Below are 13,348 nucleotides of genomic sequence, written 5' to 3'. Positions count from 1 at the left end.
TGTCGTACAGGTAAGGTAGGTATGTAATACAAACTTACCCACTCCACTGTCGTACAGGTAAGGTAGGTATGTAATACAGACTTACCCGCTCCACTGTCGTACAGGTAAGGCAGGTATGTAATACAGACTTACCCGCTCCACTGTCGTATAGGTAAGGTAGGTATGTAATACAGACTTACCCGCTCCACTGTCGTACAGGTAAGGCAGGTATGTAATACAAACTTACCCGCTCCACTGTCGTACAGGTAAGGCAGGTATGTAATACAAACTTACCCGCTCCACTGTCGTACAGGTAAGACAGGTATGTAATACAAACTTACCCGCTCCACTGTCGTACAGGTAAGGCAGGTATGTAATACAGAATTACCCGCTCCACTGTCGTACAGGTAAGGCAGGTATGTAATAGACTTACCTTCTCCACTGTCGTACAGGTAAGGCAGGTATGTAATACAAACTTACCCGCTCCACTGTCGTACAGGTAAGGCAGGTATGTAATACAAACTTACCCGCTCCACTGTCGTACAGGTAAGGCAGGTATGTAATACAAACTTACCCGCTCCACTGTCGTACAGGTAAGGCAGGTATGTAATACAAACTTACCCGCTCCACTGTCGTACAGGTAAGGCAGGTATGTAATACAAACCTACCCGCTCCACTGTCGTACAGGTAAGACAGGTATGTAATACAGACTTACCCGCTCCACTGTCGTACAGGCAAGGCAGGTATGTAATACAAACCTACCCGCTCCACTGTCGTACAGGTAAGGCAGGTATGTAATACAAACTTACCCGCTTCACTGTCATACAGGTATGGTAGGTATGTAATACAAACTTACCTGCTCCACTGTCGTACAGGTAAGGTAGGTATGTAATACAAACTTACCCATTCCACTGTCGTACAGGTAAGGCAGGTATGTAATACAGACTTACCCGCTCCACTGTCGTACAGGTAAGGCAGGTATGTAATACAAACTTAACCGCTCCACTGTCGTACAGGTAAGGCAGGTATGTAATACAGACTTACCCACTCCACTGTCGTACAGGTAAGGCAGGTATGTAATACAGACTTACCCGCTTCACTGTCATACAGGTAAGGCAGGTATGTTATACAAACTTACCTGCTCCACTGTCCAAGTTCCAGAAGCCAGCCTCACAGGCATCACACTTGCGTCCAACAACGTGGGGCAGACAGGGACACTGTCCATTGGTGGGGTCACACAATAGTCCCCCTGTGTTCAGAGTGCCTGGTGGGTAACAGTTGCAGGCTGAAAAAACAAACAGCAGGACTTCATTATGAATTTTACTTTTCATATCGATTTTAAACCCTTTTGTTTGGTCAAGAATATATTTTGAATCCCTAAATATTCTGTTATTGATGAACAGTTCCTCAGAGAAATTGTCCATGAAAGGTTGTCCATGAAAGGGATTCTCTCTCCATTCAAACCACATAAATATCCAAACCTGAGATCACTTACCTTGACAATCACCCTTCTCTTCAGCAAGTGCATCTCCGTAGTAACTGGGCAGACACTTTTCACAGCTAAATCCAGCGGTGTTATAGATACACTTAAGACATTCTCCGGACGTCCTATAACACAAAGCATTTACAATCAATCACCGTAAAACACAGGTCAATACTAAATATAGACAATCTCAAGTTGTCCTATAACATAGACCATTGGCTATCATCCATCTGACAAACACAGGTCAATATTAAATATAGACAATCTCAAGTTGTCCTATAACGTTATCGTCTATCATCCATCTGACAAACACAAGTCAATACTAAATACAGACAATCTCCAGTCGTCATATAACATTATCGGCTATCATCCGTCTGACAAACACAGGTCAATACAGACAATCTCAAGATGTCTCACAACATAGAGCATCGGCTATCAAATCAGCTATCATCCATCTGACAAACACAGGTCAATACTAAATACAGACAATCTTTCTCCAGTTGTACTATAACAATACTTAATTTACTAGATATATTCTATCTTGTTCTGCTTACTGTATCCAAGTATTCCTATTCTCTTAATACCAAAGAAAGACCTACATCATTTACATAAATCAGGTATTACTGAATCACTGTCTTACCTATCACAGTTTACATAACAACAGGTATTACTGAATCACTGTCTTACCTATCACAGTTTACATATAAACATGTATTACTGAATCACTGTCTTACCTATCACCGTTAACATAAAACAGGTATTACTGAATCACTGTCTTACCTATCACAGTTTACATAAAACAGGTATTACTGAATCACTGTCTTACCTATCACCGTTTACATAACAACAGGTATTACTGAATCACTGTCTTACCTATCACCGTTTACATAACAACAGGTATTACTGAATCACTGTCTTACCTATCACAGTTTACATAAAACAGGTATTACTGAATCACTGTCTTACCTATCACAGTTTACATATAAACAGGTATTACTGAATCACTGTCTTACCTATCACAGTTTATATATAAACAGGTATTACTGAATCACTGTCTTACCTATCACAGTTTATATATAAACAGGTATTACTGAATCATTGTCTTACCTATCACAGTTTACATATAAACATGTATTACTGAATCACTGTCTTACCTATCACAGTTTACATATAAACAGGTATTACTGAATCACTGTCTTACCTATCACAGTTAACATAAAACAGGTATTACTGAATCACTGTCTTACCTATCACAGTTAACATAAAATAGGTATTACTGAATCACTGTCTTACCTATCACAGTTTACATAACAATAGGTATTACTGAATCACTGTCTTACCTATCGCAGTTTACATAACAATAGGTATTACTGAATCACTGTCTTACCTATCGCAGTTTACATAACAACAGGTATTACTGAATCACTGTCTTACCTATCGCAGTTTACATATAAACAGGTATTACTGAATAACTGTCTTACCTATCACAGTTTACATAACAACAGGTATTACTGAATCACTGTCTTACCTATCACAGTTTACATATAAACAGGTATTACTGAATCACTGTCTTACCTATTACAGTTTACATAAAACAGGTATTACTGAATCACTGTCTTACCTATCACAGTTTACATAAAACAGGTATTACTGAATCACTGTCTCACCTATCACAGTTTATATAACAACAGGTATTACTGAATCACTGTCTTACCTATCACAGTTTACATAAAACAGGTATTACTGAATCACTGTCTTACCTATCACAGTTTACATAAAACAGGTATTACTGAATCACTCTCTTACTTATCACTGTTTACATAAAACAGGTATTACTGAATCACTGTCTTACCTATCACAGTTTACATATAAACAGGTATTACTGAATCACTGTCTTACCTATTACAGTTTACATATAAACAGGTATTACTGAATCACTGTCTTACCTATCACAGTTTACATAAAACAGGTATTACTGAATCACTGTCTTACCTATCACAGTTTACATAAAACAGGTATTACTGAATCACTGTCTTACCTATCACAGTTTACATATAAACAGGTATTACTGAATCACTGTCTTACCTATCACAGTTTATATATAAACAGGTATTACTGAATCACTGTCTTACCTATCACAGTTTACATAACAACAGGTATTACTGAATCACTGTCTTACCTATCACAGTTTACATAACAACAGGTATTACTGAATCACTGTCTTACCTATCACAGTTTACATATAAACAGGTATTACTGAATCACTGTCTTACCTATCACAGTTTACATAGAACAGGTATTACTGAATCACTCTCTTACCTATCACAGTTTATATATAAACAGGTATTACTGAATCACTGTCTTACCTATTACAGTTTACATAACAACAGGTATTACTGAATCACTGTCTCACCTATCACAGTTTACATATAAACAGGTATTACTGAATCACTGTCTTACCTATCACAGTTTACATATAAACAGGTATTACTGAATCACTGTCTTACCTATCACAGTTTACATATAACAGGTATTACTGAATCACTGTCTTACCTATTACAGTTTACATATAACAGGTATTACTGAATCACTGTCTTACCTATTACAGTTTACATAAAACAGGTATTACTGAATCACTGTCTTACCTATTACAGTTTACATAACAACAGGTATTACTGAATCACTGTCTTACCTATTACAGTTTACATATAAAACAGGTATTACTGAATCACTGTCTTACCTATTACAGTTTACATAACAACAGGTATTACTGAATCACTGTCTTACCTATCACAGTTTACATAACAACAGGTATTACTGAATCACTGTCTTACCTATCACAGTTTCCCACAGCATTGGTGTCCACATTCTCATTGCAGAAACACTTCTCACAGGGGCGTGCCAAGCCATTCAAACCAGCCGGATCACCATAGTAACCATCCAAACAAATATCACACAGGTTACCTGGTAAAAAACAAACATGACACAGGTTACCTGGTAAAAACAAACATGACACAGGTTACCTGGTAAAAACAAACATGACACAGGTTACCTGGTAAAAACAAACATGACACAGGTTACCTGGTAAAAACAAACATGACACAGGTTACCTGGTAAAAACAAACATGACACAGGTTACCTGGTAAAAAACAAACATGACACAGGTTACCTGGTAAAAAAAACATCATCAATTAGACGTACCATTTGAAATACTTACAGTTGCCATAGCTACATATTAATATTTCATATCCCAGTATCAAACAAAAACATGACTGAGAATTGGTGTCATTGTTAAAGGAATCTTTTCCTATACAGAAGTCACTGGTTATGTCTATACTATAACATGCCAACATGGCCTACATTAATATGATAATAATGCTCAGTTTTACCTCCATGTCCGTCTTCACACTCCATACAAACAACATCTCCCCCGGGCAGCTGCTCACAGGCTCCTCCATTAGGACATGGACACACCTGACAGTCGTCGGGCGTACCCTGGCGAGGGTTACCATAGTAACCTTTAATACACATCTCACAGTTCTGTCCCTCTGTGTTGTGTTCACATCTACATCGGCCTAGAAACATACAGTCCTTGTTTAAGTCACACATTATTATATTAAAGATAGCGCCAGCAAGTTTTGGAATTCTGATAAGGTGTTGGGTAAATATGAGCACTTCCATAGAAGGACAATATATGACAGAATGTGAATTGTTACAGTAACTTGTGTCACATTCACCACTTACTGATGACAATAATCAATACCACGGAGTCTGGTCATAAAGGAGATAAAAATTAGTTGGGTTTTTTTCCTTTTTTTTTTGTACATCAACAACAACAAACTGAAGGCTATGTATCATTAAAGTTTATTGACTGGCCTTTTCTCAGATTCCTCCATCATACATAGCTTTCTGAAATGTAATCACAAAATAGGGGACACCATTTGTTATACGTACCCGAGTCTGGAGCACAGCTCTCAGAGTGGCTGTTACATTGACAGGGGACACAGCTGGAGAAGGGGCCTCCATATGCTGGTGATCTCATGAAGCCAGCTGCACAGGACTCACAGAACTGGCCTACATATCCCTCAGGACAGGTACACTGCTCCACCCAGGGGGCTGACTCCCCTCCGTTCGACCCCAGACTGGCAGTGTCCAGACGAACATTGTCCAGGAAACCAACACCTTTATAACAAAGCAGACATCATATATAGAGTAAAAGCCTATCTTAGAGTTGTAAATTAACCATTCACACAGCCAACAAGTGGTAACTAATGAATATATCATTCTCTCAGGAATACAGGAAAAGACAAAGTAAAGTAGATTTTCCCTATAAGGTATCGATGCAAACAATATTATAGTGAATAATTGCTTTATTGTCTGCTCAAGCATGAAGGAGATGACATACCTCCGTCACTATATGTGGCACGAATTTTGATGGCAGTGAGGTTGGCAAGGATTGCAATGAAATCTCTAGGCTGGAGACGTGGGGTCCATTGGTAGTTAGGGTGTTGATGGAGCCGGAATGTGTATGTCTGGCTTTGAAGGCCAGGCATAGGGTTGGACTGTGTGTAGATAGCGGTGGAGATTCGCTGGCCGGATCCTTCTAGTACAATATCCACAGCAAGAGGTCGTGGACGGTCCTGGCCAATACGTAGGTCAAAGGTCAGGTATTGGTTGTAGCTGAATCTATGGTCTCCAAGATAACGGGCTGTTCAAGGCAACCAAAATGATAAAATTAAAATCTTTTTATTATGAGCATTTCAGGAAAATGAAAGTTCAGAAAATGTTACATTGCTATTGGGGATGTAAGAGATGTGATGCTATTAAGGAGTTCTCAGTTTTAGATGTGTATTATGAGATTACCAGGAGCGAGGAAGTAGATGGGCTGGTCGTCATCAGATGATACACCAATATTCTGTAGGAAGCCATCGTAAGATGTTTCTATGACATTGTTGGCACGGTCTCCTGCTGTCCACCTTTGTCTGCCTGTAAATACAATGTAAAGATCACATTAACCTAATGTAACAAAAAGACCCTGGCAATCTCTTTATTTGGCCAAACATATTCTATATAGTTTCAGATAACTTACTTATTGAATTTTTGACTGGACTTTATTGCTCACTTACATTTAATGCAATTTTAAATAAAATTTAACATTTGACCCCTGTGACCTAAGTCATGGTAATTTATTTGAAAATGCTACAGACCCAATATCTGGTGTATGGGTCTTTTGGTTATTGAGAAGAAGATTTAAGCACATTTGACCCTTGTAACCTTAGAAGTCAGTCAAAGTCTTTTATTTGAACAAACTTGGTAGCCCTTCATTCCAGTCAGGGATCTAAAAGCTATCTAGGGTTGTTTTACAAACAGTATTGGGTAGTTTCCCCCTTGCTCCTAAAAGTCTCCTCCTACAGAATGTTCCCCTCTGATTCTTATAAACTTCCCCTATTTTATATGAATACTACAGTTTTTATCTTTGAATTTCCCTTATTTGAAAAGAAATTATTTAATAATATTTCAATTTTCTTGTTTTGGTATAAAAAGTTTATAGAAATGAATTTTAGTAATCAACTCTTTTTGAAAAGAAGCTCACACTCTTCAAAAAGCTGATCACACAGTGCTGAAAAGCTTAAAATCATTTTAGACCAGTGGGGTTTTCGCACCCCTGGGACCTCCACCAGGGGGTCTGTGGCCTCTTGCAACCCAGACTACTTTCCCCTTGTCAATTGATCTTAGCCAGTATGCTACAGACCCAATATTGATCTCTTTGGATTTGGTCATTGATTAAAAGGGACAATTTGATGCTGGACATACAACAGACTGAACACTACAGCTAAGTTCACTTGCCCTTCAGGTAGGTGAGCTTAAAACTTAATGGTATTTTTGATAAAAGCATCATTTTATCAATCACTATACTCAGTTACAGAAAACATATTCAATGATTTTGTCATGTACAACAGAAGCACAACAGCTACTGGAACACTTACTGACTTACCAAGGCCTAAACTGTGTGTGTTGAGGACTTACCTGTCTCAAAGTCTGATGTGATACTCCTAGCATAGTAGCCTGCAGCACTGGAACATCCCTCTGAATGGCCGTAACAAAAACAGGAAGTACATCCAAACTCATTGTCTGTGTTCAGGTTAAAATATCCCACTTTACACCTGTAAAATATGAAGACTGCATGAGAGAATTCTAACACAGACAAAAGTAACAGTCATATGTTTATTTAGTCACATACATGTTATAGGTGTGTCTGTCTCAGTAATCTTCCTGATAGGAGTATACATAGTTGTCTCTGAAGTCTCACAGGTGTGAGTATAGTTACAGAGTTGTCTCAGAAGTCTCACAGGTGTGAATATAGTTACATATTTGTCTCAGAAGTCTCACAGGTGTGAATATAGTTACATATTTGTCTCAGAAGTCTCGAAGGTGTGAGTATAGTTACATAGTTGTCTCAGAAGTCTTGAAGGTGTGAGTATAGTTACATAGTTGTCTCAGGTGTCTCACAGGTGTGAGTATAGTTACATAGTTGTCTCAGGTGTCTCACAGGTGTGAGTATAGTTACATAGTTGTCTCAGAAGTCTCACAGGTGAGAGTATAGTTACATAGTTGTCTCAGGTGTCTCACAGGTGTGAGTATAGTTACATAGTTGTCTCAGGTGTCTCACAGGTGAGAGTATATCTACATAGTTGTCTCAGAAGTCTCACAGGTGTGAGTATAGTTACATAGTTGTCTCAGGTGTCTCACAGGTGTGAGTATAGTTACATAGTTGTCTCAGGTGTCTCACAGGTGAGAGTATATCTACATAGTTGTCTCAGGTGTATCACAGGTGTGAGTATAGTTACATAGTTGTCTCAGGTGTCTCACAGGTGTGAGTATAGTTACATAGTTGTCTCAGAAGTCTCACAAGTGTGAGTATAGTTACAGAGTTGTCTCAGGTGTCTCACAGGTGTGAGTACAGTTACATAGTTGTCTCAGAAGTCTCGAAGGTGTGAGTACAGTTACAGAGTTGTCTCAGGTGTCTCACAGGTGTGAGTACAGTTACATAGTTGTCTCTGAAGTCTCACAGGTGTGAGTACAGTTACAGAGTTGTCTCAGGTGTCTCACAGGTGTGAATATAGTTACATAGTTGTCTCAGAAGTCTCGAAGGTGTGAGTACAGTTACATAGTTGTCTCAGAAGTCTCACAGGTGTGAGTACAGTTACATAGTTGTCTCAGAAGTCTCGAAGGTGTGAGTATAGTTACATAGTTGTCTCAGAAGTCTCACAGGTGTGAGTATAGTTACATAGTTGTCTCAGAAGTCTCGAAGGTGTGAGTATAGTTACATAGTTGTCTCAGAAGTCTCACAGGTGAGAGTATATCTACATAGTTGTCTCAGGTGTCTCACAGGTGTGAGTATAGTTACATAGTTGTCTCTGAAGTCTCACAGGTGTGAATACAGTTACAGAGTTGTCTCAGGTGTCTCACAGGTGAGAGTATATCTACATAGTTGTCTCAGGTGTCTCACAAGTGAGAATATAGTTACATAGTTGTCTCAGAAGTCTCACAGGTGTGATAATAGTTACATACCTGTCACAGGTGCGGCCCTCCACCAGTTCCTTACACTGACAGTTACCGTCCAGGGGATTACAGGTAGGGAAGTTGTTCACCACAACCAGGCTGCCTGCCACGTTACAGCCACATGGCCTATAGGTACAAACATATCAGCTATCATCAAACTTAGTTACAAGTTTGTCGACTTAACATTAGCTACTAGATGAAAACATATAAACACAAAATTTACTGGGGTATGTACTTTAATCATTATTAATGGGCACATTGCTTCATGTAAACAATTTACATATGAAATAAAATATTTTACTGGAATATGTGTGTACCATTGTAACCTACATACAACAGTTAACAATAACATTACATATCATATTCCTAACAAAAATTAAATATATGGTACATGGTAAATGAAAATTAACTTACTTGCAGCCATACTGGCCAAAGTCATAATGTCCAACCTCGCAGCGGTCACACTTATCACCGGTCACCCCAGGCTTACACTGACACCGGCCAATACTGTCACACTGGAGGTCTTCAGATCCTGTAATACAAGTGGTTATATTATTAAAACTTAACTTTGATACTGAATGAGGATTACATGATGTACACATGTAGCTCTGTAATTAAATACAGAGTTACAGTTATAGAGTGTACACACATTGTCTGTACATATCTACAGGGTTACAGTTATAGAGTGTACACACATTGTCTGTACATATCTACAGGGTTACAGTTATAGAGTGTACATACGTCGTCTGTACATATCTACAGGGTTACAGTTATAGAGTGTACACACATCATCTGTACATATCTACAGGGTTACAGTTATAAAGTGTACACACATCATCTGTACATGTACAAATCTACAGGGTTACAGGGTACATGTCTCTGTACTGTCTCTGTACTTACCTAGGGTTACAGGGTACATGTCTCTGTACTGCCTCTGTACTTACCTAGGGTTACAGGGTACATGTCTCTACTTACCTACAGGGTTACAGGGTACATGTCTCTGTACTTACCTAGGGTTACAGGGTACATGTCTCTGTACTTACCTACAGGGTTACAGGGTACATGTCTCTGTACTTACCTAGGGTTACAGGGTACATGTCTCTGTACTTACCTACAGGATTACAGGGTACATGTCTCTACTTACCTACAGGGTTACAGGGTACATGTTTCTGTACTTCCCTACAGGGTTACAGGGTACATGTTTCTGTACTTCCCTACAGGGTTACAGGGTACATGTCTCTGTACTTACCTACAGGGTTACAGGGTACATGTTTCTGTACTTCCCTACAGGGTTACAGGGTACATGTTTCTGTACTTCCCTACAGGGTTACAGGGTACATGTCTCTGTACTTACCTAGGGTTACAGGGTACATGTTTCTGTACTTACCTAGGGTTACAGGTACAAGTCTCTGTACGTACCTACAGGGTTACAGGGTACATGTTTCTGTACTTACCTAGGGTTACAGGGTACATGTCTCTACTTACCTACAGGGTTACAGGGTACATGTTTCTGTACTTCCCTACAGGGTTACAGGGTACATGTTTCTGTACTTCCCTACAGGGTTACAGGGTACATGTCTCTGTACTTACCTAGGGTTACAGGGTACATGTTTCTGTACTTACCTAGGGTTACAGGTACAAGTCTCTGTACGTACCTACAGGGTTACAGGGTACATGTTTCTGTACTTACCTAGGGTTACAGGGTACATGTCTCTACTTACCTACAGGGTTACAGGGTACATGTTTCTGTACTTACCTACAGGGTTACAGGGTACATGTCTCTGTACTAACCTAGGGTTACAGGGTACATGTCTCTACTTACCTACAGGGTTACAGGGTACATGTCTCTGTACTTACCTACAGGGTTACAGGGTACATGTCTCTGTACTTACTTACAGGGTTACGGGTACATGTTTCTGTACTTACCTACAGGGTTACAGGGTACATGTCTCTGTACTTACCTACAGGGTTACGGGATACATGTCTCTACTTACCTACAGGGTTACAGAGTACATGTTTCTGTACTTACCTAGGGTTACAGGGTTCATGTTTCTGTACTTACCTACAGGGTTACAGGGTACATGTCTCTGTACTTACCTACAGGGTTACAGGGTACATGTTTCTGTACTTACCTACAGGGTTACAGGGTACATGTCTCTGTACTTACCTACAGGGTTACAGGGTTGCAGTGTACATGTTTCTGTACTGTTTCTGTACTTACCTACAGGGTTACAGTTACAGGCTGTACACATGTTGTCCTCTGGACGTCGGTAATGGTTGTCTTTACATCTCTCACACTTTGGTCCATCAGTATTGTCACGACAGTCAATACAATAACCACCATGCCCAGTTCGGGCAAACAAGTCGGCATCAAAGTAACAACCATCAGCCTTGCCATTGCAGTCACAGCCTGAATGGGTACAAAAAATGTTTCATTCTTTTTCTTAATACTTAATCTTATGATAGCATTATTGATTTTGTTTATTCTGTTTCAATGGCCTTTTATTACAGATTCACATGAAGCCATCAGATGAATAGAAGTTACTGTGGAGAAAGTTAGTATCTATTTAACAGATCTCAAACCAGATCCACAGTGTCATGTTTTGTATGTTGGTGCATTAGAATCATACTAGATTTATTTTGTACACTCCCAATATGTCTCTTGATTCAGAAAAATCTTCGAGGGCTTCACTTACCTGATCTACAATCCAGTAAGCATGTACAATACAGAACCACAAAAACACGTCATTACCAGATAACAATACACAAATTCATAGTCGTAGCTACTGACCGTTTAACTGAAACAAGATCGGAAGTTTCCCTAGTCTACAACAGCCTGTTGAATCTCATGGCAAAGAACAAGAATGAGCACAAGACTATATGTCTACCCTTTTTATAATCAGTAACTCTAGAAAATCGTTTGGTGTATTTTATTTCACTTATACAAAATCTGAAAAGTTTTAATTACAGTCAAACTTCGATGTTTCGAAGTTCAAGGGACTAACAGAAAAACTTCGAAACAGCGGGACTTCGAATTATTCATGGTTGACAATAGATCGATGTTTTCTTGATAATGACCATATATGTTAACGTTACATGTCCTCGGTGTCTTCGTGATGATCGTCGCCTGTCAGGCTCAAAAGTTAATTTATACCTCAAACACAACAAAATAAAAATACTTTTCATTAATTATACCTAAGCATTTTATTAATTAAACAAACTATGTATCGGTTACAAAACACTTATATCGCGTTTAACAGATAAAGCAAAATAAGTACAATGCACACTTACGTAAGTCGTTAGGCTTTTCTGCTAAAGACACGTGCGGTTACGTTATGCATATAAAATACGGAATGCCGATCGGTTGGAGAATGCATGATTGAATGACAAATAATCGATTTACTTGGATATTTATGTATAAGTTTGCAATGTGACACTTATGAGTGAAGACATCGCTAATTGTTTGTGTTTAAAATTGGTCCGCTTGTAAAATTGGTCCGCTTGTTTTATAGTTCCGTAAAATTTACTCACCGACCGCTGATTTCAATGGCGGCGAAGATTATCAGAGACGACTACCGGAGTGATTAAATGTCATGGCTTCTAAATACCCCTTTTATCTATCAATTTGGTCTGATTATTAATTAACCCCATGATCGGGAGTGACAACACACGCTATCGTTATCCCTATTGTCAGTCAGGGCATCTAGGGGAGAAGTGTGAAATCTTGCCGCGGGGGTCACGACCAACACCTGTCCAGTGGTCAGTACAGGTAAACTTTTGTTCGAATCATGAGATGTCAATTACCTTTGACATCATAGCTAACGGGCCATGAAAAAAGTTCGATACATCGAAAACTTCGATTTATAAAAATTTGAATCATGCATAGGTTCGTTAGTAGCGTTATATAGTAAGGAAATTCGGGACCAAGCAAAAAGTTCGATACAGCGAGAAATTCGAATCAACGAAGTTCGAATCATCGAGGTTTGACTGTATATCTAAAGAAAAAAAAAGGTGATAATCAAAAGTGTCATAATTATATTCTTTTATTCCATCTTCTGACACTTCTCCTTTTCTGCATCCAACTGTTGTTGATATTCATTAGTGAGATCCAAAAAGAAGCCGTTTAGCCATTTTTCAGCAATTCAAAAATAAAGTTTGGCCATTCCATTTAGTCATTGGGAAGTAGGAGTTTGCAGTAATGAACAAATATAAAATATATGGTACAATTCATCCTGCAAACAATATCTGGGAGTTAGTTGTGTGAGTATACATACATAATAATAAATGCAAACAAATACAAACTCTGAGGAAGAAGTTATGTGA

The 13,348-nt window shown here is 38.8% G+C and overlaps 1 protein-coding gene across 2 annotated transcripts in view; it reads right to left on the bottom strand.

Annotated features, from left to right (window-relative positions):
• LOC117344564 (laminin subunit gamma-1-like) overlaps positions 1–13,348 on the bottom strand; it is a 47,346-nt gene that overhangs the window by 12,818 nt on the left and 21,180 nt on the right. For both annotated transcript variants that reach the window (XM_033907360.1, XM_033907365.1), the window contains exons 5-15: positions 11,247–11,435; positions 9,440–9,557; positions 9,035–9,151; positions 7,490–7,626; positions 6,326–6,448; positions 5,868–6,170; positions 5,417–5,644; positions 4,852–5,037; positions 4,297–4,426; positions 1,475–1,587; positions 1,118–1,264 (exon numbers count right to left, since the gene is read on the bottom strand). In XM_033907360.1, the coding sequence (XP_033763251.1) occupies positions 1,118–1,264; positions 1,475–1,587; positions 4,297–4,426; positions 4,852–5,037; positions 5,417–5,644; positions 5,868–6,170; positions 6,326–6,448; positions 7,490–7,626; positions 9,035–9,151; positions 9,440–9,557; positions 11,247–11,435 (1,791 nt within the window). The remainder of the gene's footprint in view (positions 1–1,117; positions 1,265–1,474; positions 1,588–4,296; positions 4,427–4,851; positions 5,038–5,416; positions 5,645–5,867; positions 6,171–6,325; positions 6,449–7,489; positions 7,627–9,034; positions 9,152–9,439; positions 9,558–11,246; positions 11,436–13,348) is intronic.

The sequence above is a fragment of the Pecten maximus genome, chromosome 2 (genome assembly GCF_902652985.1).
Source record: "Pecten maximus chromosome 2, xPecMax1.1, whole genome shotgun sequence".
In the NCBI taxonomy this organism is placed as follows: Eukaryota; Metazoa; Mollusca; class Bivalvia; order Pectinida; family Pectinidae; genus Pecten; species Pecten maximus.
Note: the sequence above shows the minus strand (reverse complement) of the source record. Positions and strands in the feature narration are given on the sequence as shown.